This window comes from Buteo buteo, chromosome 10 (assembly GCF_964188355.1).
Source record: "Buteo buteo chromosome 10, bButBut1.hap1.1, whole genome shotgun sequence".
Lineage (NCBI taxonomy): Eukaryota > Metazoa > Chordata > Aves > Accipitriformes > Accipitridae > Buteo > Buteo buteo.
The window spans coordinates 10,307,675-10,326,173 of record NC_134180.1 but is presented as its reverse complement, the minus strand read 5'-3'; the positions used below and the strand labels follow the sequence as shown (position 1 = coordinate 10,326,173).

Here is an 18,499-nt window from a genome sequence, read left to right as displayed (position 1 = left end):
ATTTAGCTAGGCTGTACTATGTGTGGGGGAGTGAAGATTCAGTGAAGCCTAATACACTTCTGTTCCTCGTTTAGAAAGTAGTAGCTTTTTCTGTACTGTTTGTCAAAATACCAATAAGAGTTTCCACAAGATCAGGAGCTCAGGTTGATTGTGTCTGGAACTGATTTTTTTTTTGGTTCCTACTGTTCTTTGGTCCCCAAGGTCTTTGGTAGTGACTCTACATTTGTAGTTGATCATAATCCATGCAAGGCACTTCTGCTTTCATCATTGGAATCTGTGATCAAAACAAATGACACTTTGTACTGACATTATGAATAAGAACAAAGAGGATATTGGTCATCATGACTCTTGAGCTATTCATAAAATTGCACTGTGGCTATGTTTCCTCAAAGCTTTTGTACTGTTCTGGACAGGAAGTTTTTAATGTAGTTTTAAAGTCTTTTAAAGTGCTGTTTGTACAGTATATTTTTGGGATAGTGTTTGACCCTAGCTGAGACAAGAATATCCCTGGATTCTGCTGTGGAAGGGAGCCAGGCTTAGGTGTCCTCTTAGGTAGCTCTCAGAGTCTAATACTCTCTGACTAGGTTCTTTCAGATGTTCCACAGACAGAGGGTGTAATGTTTAGTATTTAATTTACTATTTGAAGATAGTTGATGTTGCGGAGGATTTCTGATTTAGCAGAGTGATGCAAAATATACTGAAATCACAATACGAATGCAAGTTAAACTTAACAAAATATAGCAATTGCAATATACAATTCAAACACAATACCAGTGTGATCCCCATTACTGGTCTGTAGAATATGCTCACTCTCATGATGTTGGGCATCCCCAGTTGCCAGGAAAGAATACGTGGGTTGAAGCCAACTCAAGCCTGTTGCTCTCTTTGAAATTCCTTTGTTATTTAGTTTTAGTACTCTGTTGCGCTGAGCCACGTATTCACTCCCACATACTGGTCTAGCTAACTCAGGGAGACATTCACTTTTTTTAATGAACTCAGGGAGAAACATTTACACTGCTAGTTGATTCACTCAACTGTAATGTAGTCAGTTGATCTGTTCAACTGACGTAGCTGTTTATCTAAAACAAAGGCCACCCTGTGGTCCCCTTTGTGCTGAGATAAAATCAGCTTCTTTGCAACAGCTGTGGTCAGTCACACCCTGCATTATTCCCTGAGCTTTATGGGCATGTTGCCCTTGCTCATCTTCACCGAGCTGCCTGCTGTTTTGGGGGTTTACAGGTCAGTCACCGTAGTGGAATGATCATCAAATACAGCCTTGGGTGAATTTGCAGAAAAACTGTGACTCATTGAAGACAACAGACCCTGCTTAGTTATGCTGGTTTTGGCTGGGATAGAGTTAATTTTCTTCATAGTAGCTGGTATAGGGCTATGTTTTGGATTTGTGCTGAAAACTACTGTTGATAACACAGGGATGTTTTCGTTATTGCTGAGCAGCGCTCACACAGAGTCACGGTCTTTTCTGCTTCTCACCCCACCCCACCAGTGGGCAGGCTGGGGGTGCACAAGAAGCTGGGAGGGGACACAGCTGGGACAGCTGACCCCAATGGACCAAAGGGGTATTCCAGACGACATGATGTCATGCTCAGCATATAAAGCTGGTGGAAGAAGAGGGAAGGGGGGGGACGTTTGGAGTGATGGCGTTTGTCTTCCTGAGTAACCCTTATGTGTGATGGAGCCCTGCTTTCCTGGAGATGGCTGAACACCTGCCTGCCGATGGGAAGTAGTGAATGAATTCCTCATTTTGCTTTGCTTGTGTGTGCGGCTTTTGCTTTACCTATTACACTACCTTTATCTCAGCCCAAAAGTTTTCTCACTTTTACCCTTCTGATTCTCTTCCCCCATCCCACCGGGGGTGAGTGTGCAAGTGGCTGTGTGGTGCTTAGTTGCTGGCTGGGGTTGAACCATGACATTAGTCTAGACATTTTCATTGTTTGGGTATGATGAATCTTTTTATCAGTAGTTTTAGCTTGCTTTTTACTGTACAGTATGCATGGCATGAAGAGGTAGGAAGATACCACATAGTGTGTCCAGGCTTCAAGGTTGGCATAAACGCATGCTTAAGTATTTTATGTGTTGTATAAAACACTTTCAATTCCACATTTAATGCGTTTCTGAGCACAAAGGTGGTTATTAAATTGAAGAGGAGAAACAGACTTGAAGTTCAAATTACTCAATGTAATTACGTTTTTGTAATTGGATATACAGGGTATGCAGTGAAAACTGTGACTCACTATTGCGGTGTGGCAACAGTCATTTCACATATCCAGCTATGTTGCTCTGAACAGCTCTGCTGTTGATCACTTTCTGATATTGCTTTTTACTACTTATTTTGGTGTTAAGCAGAAGGGTGGTATAGCAAGCAAATTATTTAGTTATTCCAGTGTTAGGATTTTTCCAATATTTGTCTTAAATAATACATTGGCCAAAATTGTTGCTGTGACTTTTCATTATTATGGGAGTGGTGATGTTCTTGTGCTTAATGCAGCTTTCAAAAGTACATTTTAAATGTTGCAAATTCTGGAACTTTGAAGTTGATAAATGCTAGTTCATAGCAGTTCTACCCCTTACTGTATCTCCACAAAGTGGGAAAAAGTATAAATGTATTCAAACATACTATTGTAATGCAGCAGTGGATACAAAATTAACATTGTATGGACAGTGTTGTTATGGTACAGCCTGACTGGCAGATGTTATATTTTGTAATCTCAGTTTCCTTTGCGTGTAGTGTTTTTCTAAGCGATTTTCTACTTAAAAAAAAAAAATAAAAAAATCTACCTTTTATGTGCCTCGTAGGAGTCTCTTCTCTGCAGGGTGGCCAATTTCAACCATATTGGACTAAGGGACAGAGTTCTCACAATTCTCATCACAGTCAGTAACAGGGTAGAAAAGGAAAACCCAAGTCAGTGCACCTCCACTGTACCATCCAGGTACAGTCCTCTAAGGTGTAAAGTCTATCACAGAGTTGCCAGGCTCACCGATCCCGTTTAGCCTGCTCTTAGGTGAATGAGCGTGTGCTGTGTTCAGACAGCACAGGAGTAAGTGCCTGTCTGGCACTGGGAATGGGTGGGCAGATGCAAACAAAACTCCTAATAGCTTAGCAAACAGGTAGCAAACTGGGGCTGTTATGTTAAGGGACCAAGGGTAAGGCTTGAGATAGTGCATTAGGAAATATGGGGGTGGGTGGTGGGAGGAGTTGCTAGGGCCTGAGTACCTGTGGGTTATGGGAGACTAATCATTAGGAAACTGGGCTTTAACCCTGTTGCTTATAGAGGAATTAATTCATGCTTGTTTATCTGAGGCTGCTCTGCCAAGTCCATAAGCTTCTATGGTATGCATAATTTCTTTTAAATACCACCATCCAAATCGCGCCCCCCCCCCCCAGTTTTTCCTTTTCCTTGGTCAGAAACTCTTCTTCCCCGATTCTTCCCCTTGTTGCCCTCTGTTAGTATGGGGAAGGGGAACAACTGAAGTATATGCGAGACAGGTGTCAAATATATAACTTTTAGTTTAAGATTGGCTTTGTATGATACAATTATGGGCCAGATAGTATGATGAAATTGTGCAGAGTGTCAATTTTCCTTATAATTACAGTGGTTAAAAAAAATACAAATTTTTAAAGAGTATGGGTTTTTTCAGCAGAGAAGATGATTAAACTGGGACAAGTGTATCATTTTGAATGTGTGGAGGGCCTGAAACTGTTTTTGGAGATGTGATACTTCTGTCCTCTACTGTTACTATATAAATGAAAATTATGACACATCAGTTAGTTTTATTTCCTTGCTTTTCAGTTAAGTAAATGAAAAGGCTATAGGAAAGAGGCACTGGGGAGCTGGGCATTTGGAAATATTCCATATGAGACAACTGGAAGGGTAATTGAGATAGCAAAGGACAGAACAGCAGTGACACTCACAAGCCAAAGATCAGGTATTTTTTTCCCTTCATATGGTCTGTTAGGATAATACCAGCTAAAATCTAAGTGCAGTTAAGTGTATTTTTAGTGGAGGAAACACAATTACAGCGTATGGGCTGGGAGTATAATGTTGAAGTGAAATGTAGCATCTTCTGTACTGTGAATGAGATGGTCCCATCAGTTTTTTTTAAAAAAACAAGAATGGGTAGAATGTGGATGGCTGTTCTGAACTGCAGAAGTACAGCTCAATGTAGTTCTGATGGGGACTATTAATACCCCCAAATACCTAGAAGCTATAGTGTTTGACTGAAATTTGCAATGTGGCTCTCTTTCAGTTGCCCTCCTTTCTGTATTGCGTTTCTACAATGACACTTTAAAGTTATTGCCTTTTTTTGAGGATGTTTTATTATTTAAATATTGCAGTTTATTGCTTTCCAGGCTTGTTTATCTGACCTTCCTGTTTTAGGTCACTTGGAGATAGAGCTTTTTGGATTACGTTATTTCATTACATAGAGGTCTTAAGTATGAGATGCTGTAATACTATTTTGTCATGTGGTATTACTTAGTTACTTGTCACTTACCTTCTCCATTTATTTGCAGACTGTGTAATAGTTCTGGGTTAAACTACACACCTAAAGTGAATTTCATAAATAATAGCAACTTCAGAAACAGTCATGCTTGTTATATAGACCTATGAAAACTGATTTATAATCGTTTTTACACTAGAGGGCACTAACATCTCATGAAATTTAAGCCCAAACCAATTTTTACTCTCTCTGTAACACTTGGGTATTCAGTAGTCTTACTGTTCTTGTAGTGGATGCCAAAGGTTTCAATTTCTTTGCAACCTTTTCTCTGTAGAAATGAAAAGTAATAGTATTCTTGCAAGGATGCATTAAAGGTTAGTGTGTGGAGTTTTCCTTTGTGTTTGGTTGTTTGGTTTTTTTTTTAATAAACAGTAATTTGTGGAAAAACCTGTAAATTCTGCTTGTACTCTTAAATTGCTTTTAATGTGGTAATTTTCACTTAAATCTGGTGAATAGGCATCTAAGATAGGAAATTATTGGATAACTTCTTATAAAAGTCTAATAGAGTTAACATCTGGAATATACTTTCTAAAATTGGTAATCAAAAGTAGAGAATCATATGTGAACTGATGTTGTGGGCCTAACTTTAAGTTAGGGTTAATGCGTACATTTACATACTGATGTCTGGTATGTAGAAAATAGTAGGGAAAAGAATATGAAAGTCTATGCTGCCAGTAAGTAATGGATCGCAATGGAATCTTCAGTTTATGTTGTTTTTAAGTAGGTAATTTTAGAATATGTGTTTGAATCTAAAGTTTGGACCTCAATGTGGTGTAGCCATTTTGGAAGTACTTTATTTTTGTTATGGATTTTAGATACTGAATCTTGTTTAAAACACGTGAATAAAATGGTTTCTGTTTACTTTTTGCTCTTTGTAGGAATGGTTATTCAGTTGCCTTGGAGATGATCCTGCAGCTGTAAATGTAGGGCCGAAGATTAATGGTGCGGGCAGTATGGACCTAATGAACGGACAGTTAAGCAGTGTTAATATTGCGGCTACTGCTTCAGAGGTAAGGATTGCAAAATTGGATAGTTAAGTCCATAAGTACTCAATTTTTCTAAAATGCACCAAAATGTAAGTTTTTCTTTTAACAGATCTGGGGCAGCAGATTCTTGTTTTGTGTGTTTGTTTTATATGCCCCAATTTAGCTGTGAGTAACTTAAAAGTTCTGACCTTTGTATACCAAAATAAAACATGAGCTAGCATTTACAGCCTTGCCATAGCCAAAGCTGCCTTTTTTTATGTTCTCTTCCATCACATCTAGACAAGAAAGCTTTTCTTTTCAAGTTTTAACAATAACAGACACTCTTAGCGCAATAAGCTGGACTGGCAAGGCCTGTGGGAAATGTTCTCTTCTTTGACAGGTGCTTGTGTGTGTGTGTAGAGGGGCGGCCTGACACAGTAGCACTAGAATAAGGTTGTTCCATTTGTCTCTTGGACTATATTCAGGCACTGGTATGGGTCTGCTCCTGCCCACCAAAGTGTCTGCCCTCTAGAACTGAACAGCTCATGAGTTAAGAGTGTGTGTATCAGCCAAGCAGTGGAGATTGGCCTCCTATGCTGATGTCTCTTACTTGGAAGTTAATATAGTTTTCCATTTGTCATCTACTTGTTAAGGAAAAGAAGGGGTGGGATGAAGTTAGTACCAGAACTTTTTGAGTTCTTTTTGCTAGGATCATGTGAGGAGCTGTTGAGAGTTGTGACTGATTCCTAAATTCTTAGCAATGTTGAAGGGTTTGTAAGACCTGGTTGTTTTGAGGTCCCATGTTGTCCCACCCCCCCCCAACCCCTTGCAAATCACTCCCTCTTCAAGTTTTTGTTGTTTTGGTGTTTTTTTTTTGTTAATGCTTCATAGAACTGGTATGAAGGGAACTGAAAATCTACCTTCAGCGTATATTGAGTGATCTTTCCAGATGTATTGTTTGTCTGTCTTTAAGGTGACTGAATATATGCTTTGGCTTGTACAGATGTACAACACTAATCTAAACTTTCTGCTCAGGGGAGACATTTACTTTAGTGCTGATGCATGTTATTTTTATAGCTTTTGTCACAGTGTGAAACATGTTTTCACCATAGTGGATTTCAGTTTGTCTTTTTTTTCCTTTCATTCTTAATTTGTCTTTCGTTTAAAAGACAAAGTAGTCAAGAAGACTACGAAGTCAGTAGTGAAAAGAGCCACAAAGTCCTGAAAATAGTTGCTTCCTTGAATGAATCTTTGGACCTTACTGAAGATGTTTGTTTTATTTATGTATGTACACATGTGTTTTGATAGCAGAGCTGCATGTGTGCTATGCACTTGCATGTGCATATGGAAATGGAAAGTACCACAAATGAGGTGAAAGAAAAATTGGAATGTTGTGTTATCAAAAGGAATCAAATAATCTCCAACACAATTTCACAAGTATTGTCAAGATTTAAACAAGAAAGCTGACATCAATCTCCAGGACCATTGTTGGTTTTTATACAGATTCTTGTACTTCCCTTATCATTGTATTATGAATCATTGATTGACCGTTTGTTGGCATCCAACTGAAAAATCTTCATGAGGGAAAGTTCTGGTTTTACTCGAGATAGTCTTGAATGTTTACATGATGTCTGATAAAACTGAGTAAAATATACTTTGGCAAAGTTAGATGAATCTGCTTTCAGCAAGTGGTATTTTTTTTCCCCATCTTGACTAACTGGGAGGAGGGACGACTTGTAACTGAAATGTTTCTGTATGTTGGTTACTGAAAATGCCTGTCTGGTTTGGAGTTTCTGGTGGTGTTTTCAAAGTCAGGTTTTTCAGAGAAATGGTACTGTTAGAAGAACCTAACTAAATCCAGACATGATTATTAAATAAGTATATATTTTCTTTATATGGCCTTGTAACAAAAGTGCTTAAAAATGGATAAGAGTTTATTTCAGCTGGCTGAATTCTCAAGGAGTTTGAATGTTCTTGTTTCTGTGAGTGGGAAGCTAAGGTCAAAATATATAGTGTAGCCCTAAAATATTGCCTTGTTAGGTTTTCAGGAGAAGACATTAGCACAGTAGAACTATTTACCCACATCAGGGATCATGTGCTATCTTCCCTCCTGTCTTGGCATCAGCAGACATGATGTAGGTGTTACTGAAAGTACAGTGTAACAGTGCTGAAATTTGGCTTCCACCAGAAGTGACCTGATGGTCATTCATGTACGTGTTGTGTATATGACCCATATACATGGTCTTGAAAACTTTCAACATCAGCAGTAAAATTACACAGACTGTCAGAAGGTGCCTTTATTATGTGGGCCAAAGTCTTATTTTTTTCAGCTTTCTAGGAGGTATGCCCCTGTGATGGTGGTTAGGATAGAGTGCTTAAGGGTACATCAGTCTCCGACATAAGACTAGGCAGGTCTTGGTTTGTGGTCAGTGTGTTTTGCCACAGCTGAGCTGGAGCTCCCAGCAATGGTGAGAATAAGCTCTGTGCACCAATACTAGTTTTCTTTCTCTGGAATCTCCCTAAACAAAGCATTAGGAAAACTGTTGTGGAAGCTCTGTTAGTGCTTGCATCAAAGCTATGCGATTGTTGAAATATGCAGGTACCATACTGTATTTCAGGCAAGCATACTGTTTGCTAAAGAAGCTTTAAATTTGATACAGTTATTGACTGTAGTAACTGTGGTCCTTCATGACGGTTTTGTCCACAGGTCTCATCTTATTTCTTAACTTTTTGGTCGCGAGTTTGCTTTACACCAGGTTTCTAAAAGTGAGAAGAAACTAAGCAGCAAGAAACATGCATAGTCTTTCAGGTCTTTAGAGGAGAGTGTGGAGCAGCAAAGTGATTGCACGCTCTATGCATTCTGAAAAGTATGCCTGGGGTTCAGATGTGAAGCGTACATGTGGATGTGACATCTCAATCTCCATGCAAAAAACCCCTTCTTTCTTGTAATGACTGAACAGAATCTTGGCTTGCATCTATATATTAAGGAAGTGATTAGTCATAGCACAAATGTATCATTTTCATATGTTTCATAGGAAAACAATATATGAAATATATGAAACCAATATGAAGTGTTAATTTTTTGAACCATATTTGTATTTTGCAGGGAAGCTAAGTCTTTGTTGTAGATAAAGATTCCTGGAATATTATTCTAGGATCTGGTATTTTTTGGAAATGTGAATTACTAGCATTTAAAAAAACCCCAAACCTAAAATTGTTTATACTAAGTGTCTTCAACAGGAACACATATGTAGCACACAGTGTAATTTTTGTAAGTTTTAATGCTTCTAAGAGAAACAGGAAGAGATTGATGCTGTTCTTTGATGTTAACTATTCATTTGGGGTAAACCTTGGTTTTTTTCCTCACTGTAGTGGTATTTTTTTCTGTTTGAAATTCAGTGTGACTGTATTGTTGTTGTTATTGTTATTAACTTACCTGTCAACAAAACTGGAATTCAATTATGCATTGAAATGTAACTTGTGTTTTGAGGGACACCTTTGAAATCCATTGAAGTCAGTTTGAGTGTGTCTGATTTTAGTGGTCTTTGTCAGGAGAAAGTATGTCCTGTGACTGACTTTTAATTGATAATTTGCCCAGTAGAAAAATTCTATGAACAGTGATGTTTGAACAGAAATTTTGCTTTTGGGAGTGTCAAAGCAAATAAAGGAGAGAACCGAAATACCATTAGTGTTCTTGTTTGTTTCTGCAGAAGAGTAGCAGCTCTGAATCCTTGAGTGACAAAGGTTCAGCTGAACTGAAGAAGAGCTTTGATGCAGTGGTATTTGATGTTCTAAAGGTTACACCAGAAGAATATGCGGTAAGCAATTCAAGTAATTTTTATTACTTTTTGTGTGAACCTTAGGGGTAGCTTCTCATCTGCTTCTCCATTTCTGTGTTTTTTGCCTAAGATCTGTCGTCCATGGGTTTAAAAAATGGATCCTGCACTGTAGTTCTTCATTGTCTATATTCTGTTTAATGTCAAGTGACATTTTTGGGCTGTGCCATCCAAGCATTTTTCACGCTTTTATATGTAACATAGACCGAAGATTCTTAAATCTATATGATGCAGCTTAATTCTGACATGCATATTTTAGTTGCAAGAATATACTTGATCTGTACTTGTTTTTTTTCTGGACGTTTTAATTTTTAACTCTGTTAATTCTTACATCTAGGGAGTGTTTTCTTCTTTTGGGTGCAGTGGTACAGAATAATGAGTTGGATATCCTGCAGAACCAAGAACAAATGAGTAAAAATGTTTAACCAAAACATTGGGTGATTCTATTTTTTTTAAATTTTTTTTACCCTGCTTATAGAGGTTAAGACAACAGATGGTCCCCTAAGTGATTCAAGTATGTTACTAGAAAGATTGCGAACAAGCTATTACTCTTGCTGCATTTATAATTCAAGTGGTGAGATTCATGATGAGTTGTCCTGGGGAGATTATCGAAATGTGGTAGTATGTATCACAAAATATTCCCATTAAGTTTGTTCTATTTTTTTAATCGTTAATAACTATTTTGGTTCATTATTAATGACTAAATTGATTTTAATGAGCATACTGAAAATTTAAAGCATCTGGAATATGAAGTAGTACTTGCACATTAAATTCTTCTTGGATACTTAATGGAATTTATTCCTGACTGAGGTTCAAGTCATGTGGTTCGGGCCTCTTCCTTGCTCCGTTGTCAGGAACAGCTGGGCAGTGAATCACCTACTTTTCATGGCAAGATGTTTTTGGGGCTGGCTATCCTTTCAGTTTTATCTTACGATTTCTTTATATAAAGGAAACCTAAGTACTTAGGGAATGTGGGGCTAGGGGCTTGAATTCAAGTGGAATTACACGTTCAGGCCAGAATAGCTACAGGTTCCTTTGAATGGCTCTGCTATTTAGCCAGTGGTGGATACTGTTGAGCAGCAGCATGGATCACTTAGTCTCTGTGGAGTTGCTGTCACTCACTTAGGCAGCAAATATATATAAAGGTGCTTTGTCTTGTATTGCATTTCAGAATCCTTTTGCTCTACTCTCCTCTACTGTCTAATCCTTCACCTCTCATGTGCAGAAACCTTTTACTTTTATGGGTGTTCTAAATGTTACCTACTTGGTAAATCTTGCTTAGATAAAAATCTTTATTAAAATCCAGTGTTTTTACTGTTTTCATATTATGCCTCAAACTGGGTAGAGTTCCAGTCACAAACAGGAATCTTTTAATTAATTTGACATTACAATTACAAACCTGTGGTTGTATTTTTGGTTTATACTACCTAGTATAATTTTGCTGTTTTCTCAATTCCCCAAAAGAAAACATCTTCACTCTCAGCCTTCTCCCTTGTAAAGTGTCTAGCTCTTCATATGAGGTTTCACTTACTGTAAATGGATCTGAAATGTCTTAGAGATAGAATTCTGAATAATTGAGCAAAATGGCTGGTAGTCAGTGTTCAGCCCTTTGGCAAGGTTATAATTAACTTCATTTCTTTGTCAATGTTTCTGTGCACAGCTGCACTTCATTAATGTTTGTTTCCCCAGGCAAGTTTATCTGCTTTTCCAGTAGGGCTTGCTTGCTTTGAGTGCTGTCTTTTTCTGATCATTCTTTCTGAAGGCTGTAGAAGTAAGTAAATTTGCCAAAAACTTAGGTACATTGGAGGAGAAGTACCTTTGACCCTTACACTGGTTTGTATTTTATTGCCCGTTTCCTTATTCTTCCTGGTTTTAGTTCTACCATAACAGAGAAGTATAAAATCTTCATCTGGATTTCAGTGTTAATGTGAAGACTACCTGAGTGATGCAGTATGGCCAAGCTCTTGAGGATACCAGCACTGCTGAGAATGCAAAACTGTGTTACTAAGGTTTTCATTATGATAGTGGGTATGTACCTCTCTGATTGGACTTGGATATGCTACCAATTGCTTTTTCAAAGTATGAGAAAACTTCTAGTTTGGTGATAGCTCTTGTAAAACAGATGCAGTGCAGACTACTGGCATCTGTGACTTAATGAAGGCTGAATTTTGTTACCAACTGCAGAATGAATACTCTTTTTAAAAAAAATTTTTTTTTTGAAGAGGTAAACTGAGGAATTAATTTGTGGGCTGTGTAAGTACCTTATTCATGGAGAGAAAAGATAATGTGATAAAGCCAGTAAAAAAAGCAATGAAAGTAAGTTGTTGCACAAGAGCTAGTTAGACATCTGTCTAATTAATGGTTAGGAAACCTTGGCTTGAATGACAAATAATTCCAGTGCATAGGTAGCATAAAGATGAGGGTTAACTGATAAAGTCAACTTCCCAACATCAACACTGGGAAGTCTTATCCTGTACCTCATATGATATGTTGCATTTTGATCAAAATGGGTCACTGTGTACAGCTGGGACAATTACATTTTTGCTGGAGAAAGCGCAAAAATCTGAAAGATAATTAAGTTTGAGACACTGGAAATGAGATTCATGCTAGTGGTTTCAGTATCAATACGACACACATGTCTTTTCAGTTCTCACTGTGTAAGAGACATGATTGTTATTTCAAAACTTGATCTGTTTAGTCATTTAGTGGGTAAGAGACAAGTTGGACTACAAAAGCTATTGCTTGTAATCCTGTATTTTCAAGAAGCTGCTTACCAAGCCAAAGAGAAGCCCAAGTGTAAATATTTTTCATGATTTTATTTCCATATTCTTCCCTTTGGCAGTCACCTAACAGTATCCTGAAAGCACAGTTGGTGTGCCATTTCATGTAATGGTCCTTTGTTTAGTCTTGTACTAACTTTCTAGCAAAAATATGCCAGCCCTTCAAGGGGTCTAGTTTGAGCAGTAATGGAAATTATTATTGTAATGTATGTGTAATAGTCTGGTTATATTTTTGTTACCAACTGGGTGTTGTAAGTTCTTTGTAAGGTTAAAGGCTGCTTTAGAAAGGGCCAAGTTATTGCTGAAACAGGTGAGATCTTCAGGCGTAGCTGCTGCTGTTGCAAATTTATAGTTTGCTTTATCCCCGGCAGCTTACAAAAGAAGTTTCCAGGGGATGTTCTGAATGCCTGAATGTATCATAAATTTGGGGGAAAAAGAATCCCATTCAATGTGTATGAAGTAGGTTACATTTGTTTTCTGCTGAGGATTCTACAGACAGCTTTCTAGCTGTAACGAATAAGGAGACTGTCTCTGTTTTAAATACCTGCTTTTAGGCTGATGACTGCTCACTTCTTTATTAAACGGCTAAAAGCCACAAAACAAGTTGGTGCCAGGATTACCCACTGGTGTCTGGCCCTGCCGATGGAGCCGTTGTGTGTATACAGGGTAGACACAGTTGCAGTGAATGCTGTCCATTTTCGTTGAAGGGAAAAGTGTGGTTTCAAGTGTACAGGGCACAATTTGTGGGGGAGGGATGTGTTAATGGTGCAGTGGCAGTAGAAAGGGGGGGCTGATGAGACTGAAAGAAAAAAGGAAAATGCTTGGGGACATGAGCTCCAAATTAAGATGCTGGCGAACCTCAGGTTGAAGAAATATTTATTTTTTGCTTTACAGTAAATTCTTATTTCTTAGACTGCTACTGTTTAATTATTTGACTGTTTATTACTCTTTGACTCGCTTTTCCATTTTATACTTCAACTTAGCCACTGTGGTGTAAATATTTGAGGTAGAATTAAGGGAAGCGCAGCTGTATAAATCCATTGCTTTTTTTCCACCGAGTTATCTAAGAAGGATTCTTTATTCTTTTCCCTAGTCTCTGAAAGTGCTACGAAGTAAGCTCACACTAAGATGTATGTGTATTCCTTTCTTTTTGATTCCAGTTAAGTTTTGTCGCTGGATGTTGGAAAAAAGAGTATTGCTTATTTTGGAAACAATGCACAAATATATTTTAAAAAAGTTAAAACAAGAAATTTTTCTCAGAGGCGTTCTTACAGCAGTTAAATATCAAGTTATCTATATCTGAAGAAAGAGCACGAGAGTGAGTTTTGTAAAGGAAGCAGGTCCCAACACTTCTGGAACTGCATTGTGTGTATAATAAAAGTGCAGAAATAAGTTTTGAGGTGTGTGTGGTTCAACAAACTCATTTTTTGCCCCTTTGAACAGAACAAAATTAACGTAAAACTGGCCCAAGGTTCCCCCCAGGAGAACTTTCTCTCTCGTGCGGGACTCTGGCAGATTCACAGTCCCCTCTGTGAGTTCCTGTGCAGCTACTGGTGTGAGTTGTGCTACGCGGTTCCTGGCAGTAATGTTGGTTTTGGCCTCTCCTGAGGCTGGTTGTCGGTGGATTAGGGAGTTTGAGGCAAGTCTGTCTGTCTGCATCCGAGTGCAGTTTGAATAAAGTGAAGTACTGGGCCCTGGGAGCTTTTGATGAAAAAGGACTTCTGCTTGTATGTGTTCCTGTTAGCTTTATTTTACAGAAGGATATTAAAGAATAAGTATGTTCCCAATGAGAGCAAGAAGAAGCAACTTTATTACAGCGTGTAGAGGAACTATTAATGATAAAAGTTTTGGAGTTAACTTTGTGAGAAAACAAGTAGAGTTTCAACACAGGAACTTTAATGCCCCAGTGTTCATTTTGGACAGCAGAATTATTCTACTGATGCAGTGCTTAACAGAGGTTTAGCTATTTTTTCAGTGAGGAAAAGTATTCTGGCAGCCTGGAGAGACAGTGCTAAGCCAAGTTGGAAGGCTTAAATATAATTCGTTCTAAAAATTCAGATTAAGGAACAATTTATGAAGTGCTGCTTGAACCAACATGGCTTCAAGGAAAATCAGATTATGGCAGTATTCTTCAGTAACCAAAATGTAGACGTTTTGATTTTTTTCATCTCAGACAGAAAGTTATTTTTTCTTTTCACACTGAGGGTCTCTGTCCAGGAGCTCTGTGGGAAGTGCAGTGTCCTTATGGTAGGTACATGGCAGGAAAACTTGTAGTACAGTGAGTAGCCTGGTAGGAGGAGTTCATGCTTGAGAAGGCCTAGGGACTAGAAAGGTAGGATTATAGCCCCGGATCAAATGCGAACTTTCGTACAGGAGTGTGGAGAGGAGCTCAATGCAGTGGTGTTAACTGCAACGGGAAGTTCTTAAGTTACAGGTTTTTATGGAAGGGGGGTAATCCATATGTATTCACAGAACAGAGGAAGAATTGGAGAATATTTTAAAATTTCATTTCACTGAGCTTCAACATATTCCTCAAAGAAGCAGCATACTGAATGTAGTTCTTAATCTCTTGGATGTAAAATTTCTGGCCTGACAGACCTCCCTGAGAGAGAAATAAATCTCTTAATATGTATATGAAGCTGTGTGGTAATAATTTTAATATTTTTAAGTACTTAACTGTTAACAAGTCCAACATCTCAACACCTAGGAGAGCTAAAATATTTTTAAACTTGGCTGTTGGGGACTCTCCCCAGGCAAGGTCTTTCTACTACATGCAAAAGCTCCCATGGCTGTGCAGGGGGGAAAGAATTATCTTCCAACTACCATTCCAGTGTGTTAATTGCAAGATGATAATTCACTGTTTTTAAAAGATGGTTTTCTTTTGTAGGGTTCTTAAATTGTTTGAGAATTGGGAAATATATTAGTTGTACATTAAAAACATACCTCTTGTAATCATATTCTAGAATTTTTACCTGGTATCTAGGGCAAACTTAAACACAAAGCTTCCATTCAGCTCTTTCATTGCCTGAGCAATGGCCAGATTGGATGGGGCTTTGGTGTTCAAGGCCAGGTTGGATGGGGCTTTGAGCAACCTGGTCTATTTGAAAGTGTCCCTGCCCATGGCAGGGGGGCTGAAACTACATGATCTCTAAGGTCCCTTCTCACCCAAACCATTCTGTGATTCTATATAAATGAACTTGATAGACATATCACTTCTGGAAAGGCAGAAAATACCAAGTTTCCCTATCTTTGTGTAATCAGAATCCTTATTTAAATGATAAGTAAGAATAAGTTCACAGTTTTGTACTGTACATGTAATCCTGTTTTGGTTTTGTTTGGTTTGTTTTTTTTTTTCCTTGTTAAAATCTATGCAGCTGACAACTCCAAAACCAGAGAGTTTATAGTTGGCTTGCTTCATGTAACAAATTGATGTGAACACTTAGAATTTTTGGTTTGAATATTAAAACATTAAACCATATTTAGGAGAGGGAGCTATCCAGGAATTTGTATTGGCTGGGTTAAGGAGCTGGAATGAGAAAAGTTAGTGCATTGTATCTCTTCCACTGCAGAAACCAAACTAGTGGCTTTGTTTATTGGGATTTAAATTCCCCTCAACTTGGTCATGGTAGAAGTTTTTTGTTGTTGTTAGACCTGAGCAATGGCATCTGCCATAAATATCATAAATTATATTTGAAGTTTTGTCGTTTCAAATGCTATTAATTAAAATGCCAGCCTTTCAGTTTGCTTTGGTTTTGACTTAGCAGTGAGCAAGCACCTTTAAAAGGGTAAAAATTCGGTTAAGTGTTAGACTGGTAAATATGAATAAGTTAATGTTTAAAAAATTCTGTTTTGTCAAAGGCATTTTTAAACTCTTATGTGAGGTACACTGTCATATCTCAAACGGCTTCTTATCCATCAGCTTAGGTATTTGGCTATCAGTTGCTTGCCTCTTTTGAATTGTGAAAATGTTTTTAAGTGCTTGGAACTCTTGATGGAAATTGCAACCTCTGTAAGGAAAGAACCTCTGTAAGGAAAGAACCTCTGTAAGGAAATAACCTCTGTAAGGGATGTTTCTTGAACAAGTGCTCATGTGATACAGTGTTACTGAAGATTGTTACTGCGTATAGTGAAAGCAGCAAGATGTGTAAACCAAACAAGCAAAAAAAAAAAAAAATCAGCCTAATATCAATGTGATACTAGAAGAAAGAAGTTTCTCTGTTAAAACATGCTGAGGTTTTTTAGTTGCCAGACTTGGTTTTTTTAATATTGTAATGTAGTTAATAGCAATTTCAAATCTTTTTAGTAATGAAAATTAATCTTGAACTTTGGCATTTTTGTGTTTTTTCAATGTTAATATACTCATTCAATATCTCCATTTATGTATGCATTTATTTTGATATGTGAATTCTGGTGTGAAGCTATAATAACAGTCCTTGTTTCATAAATATTGGGTATTAATCCTGTCTTAAAGTACTAATTTGTTTAGGAGTCACTACTGAAGCAAGTAACAGTCTAATTTAGCTGAGGCAGCTCAGGTTGATTAAGAGGACAAAGTCTGAAAGGGTGGGAAGACATTTATTTTTAAACATTCTTTCTTCTATGTGAACAATGAATCAGTTTCCTGGCTCGCTTTTATTGTACCGTTGTTGTAATTTTGTTTTAGTGAGGAGGATTTGCAGTGAAATGTTAATGACCATTGAAATGCCTGGGTCTTTTGTAAGGATATTTTAATATACCTTTATATTCAAATTTTATTGAAGTGCCCATTCTTTTGGTTTCACCTTCCCCACTCTAACCAATTTTCTAATTAATTTCCTTTATTGAGAAGTGTAGCAATACATGCAATCAGCCACGTGTTTACCTAAAATAATAACTTCTGAGAAAGCTTGGTGTGCTTTAGCAGACAAACAGGAGACTAGAGATTGAGTTCTATGGCTGGTGTTTCAGGACTGGGTTCTTCACCTTGGAAATCAAAAGGTAGAGTTAACTCTCTTGCTGTAACATTTGGCTGCTCTGTGGTCAAGGTTGGATCAGGTGAGAGACATGAAACCATGCTTTCCTTCTGTCCCTGTGTCTTCAGTGTTCTCTGCAGGTAAGAGTGTAATTCCTTGGTGCTTGTGCCTGCACAGCCATGGATGCACGGTTAAGATTATTTACAGAACTGGGATAGATTTGCTCTTTCCTAGTGAGTGGGAAGTTTAGAAATAACACACCCCCCCAAATATCAGGCAAGTTTGTCCTACACAGTGGTACAGACTTTCTGTGCAGTATTTAGATAAGTGCTGCCCTCACAGGGAAGCCCTTTCCTTAGGGATTCTCAATTTATCATCTTAAACTTTTAAGTAAGATTTAGAAATAAATATATAAACTTGTGCCTCAAGTCCTTTTAGGATAAGTGTTCTCTGAATGCATCTTGATTATTAGCTTCAAGTCTATTTTAACCCTAGAAATTAGTTAGCCAGATTTTCCCTGCCCCCTTCTTAAATATCATGCTTTTGGAGAAAAATCTTGTTCCCCCTATTTGTCGGATGTCTTTCCCTGCCCCAGTAAAGACATGCCTTGCCTATTTATTTCCTCAAAAGATCCTTATTCATTGATATCTCAAATAAGAGGGCATACTGTTAAATTGTGAAGATGAAGCCATATTTGCTTACCCAGGTGCAGTGTAACATAACCCAGAATGACATCTATGACATGTTTAGAAGTTTCTAAACCTCTTCTGTGTGTAATTTAAAGATCCAGCAGTACCTTTCACCTATAGCAAAGTGTTGTCAAGCATGTTGTGACTTTTGGCAAGCTGGTACTCCTGTTGCTGTCCAAGGGTCCTAGTCCTTTCCCAGATAACCTGCTCAGGTTACGAAAAGGTGGGAAGTAGCACAAAAAGTTACCGGCATTGCCTGTGCATGCATTCAAAATCCTTCAAAAGCAAAGTTTTATTAACGACTGTTGGAATAGTTTGTCTGGGTGCACTCTCAGATAATTTTTTGCTTCCCTTACCAGGAGTGACTTGTTGCTGTCAGTACTTTTTGTGGCAAGATAAAACTACCCCTCTTGAAAAAACGCTTTATGTGAAGATTTCTGTATTTCTGACCTTGATGGTCTAAAAAATAATGCTGAAAGAGCCTTTAATTTTAGGAAAAGAAACCATTTTTATTCCTTCAAGAATAAGTCACTTTTTTGTAGGCCTCATAATAAAAGAATAGAATGGTTTCAGTTAGCAACGTTGCTTTCAGTTTGAAAGGCATCTTTTATTTTTAGCAAAAGTTTTTATATTTTTACTGTAGTTGCTATGGGCGCAAGGGAATAGAAAAGTTATTTTGAAGGCAAAGAGTATTTTGGCCTACTATATTCCTGAATTTCCATTCTGACTAATTGCTGCTGATTAAAACAAACTTTGCAG

The 18,499-nt window shown here is 37.8% G+C and overlaps 1 protein-coding gene across 10 annotated transcripts in view; it reads left to right on the top strand.

Moving 5' to 3' along the window:
* The window catches only part of RALGPS2 (Ral GEF with PH domain and SH3 binding motif 2), a 128,034-nt gene that overhangs the window by 22,612 nt on the left and 86,923 nt on the right, over nucleotides 1–18,499 (top strand). For 8 of the 10 annotated variants that reach the window (XM_075038600.1, XM_075038591.1, XM_075038598.1 and 5 more), the window contains exons 2-3: nucleotides 5,397–5,528; nucleotides 9,194–9,301. In XM_075038600.1, coding sequence (XP_074894701.1) covers nucleotides 5,472–5,528; nucleotides 9,194–9,301 — 165 coding nt within the window. In that variant the 5' untranslated portion in view covers nucleotides 5,397–5,471. Of the gene's footprint in view, nucleotides 1–3,521; nucleotides 3,946–5,396; nucleotides 5,529–9,193; nucleotides 9,302–18,499 lie in introns of those variants that run through there. The other 2 variants (XM_075038592.1, XM_075038593.1) reach the window with 2 other exon arrangements.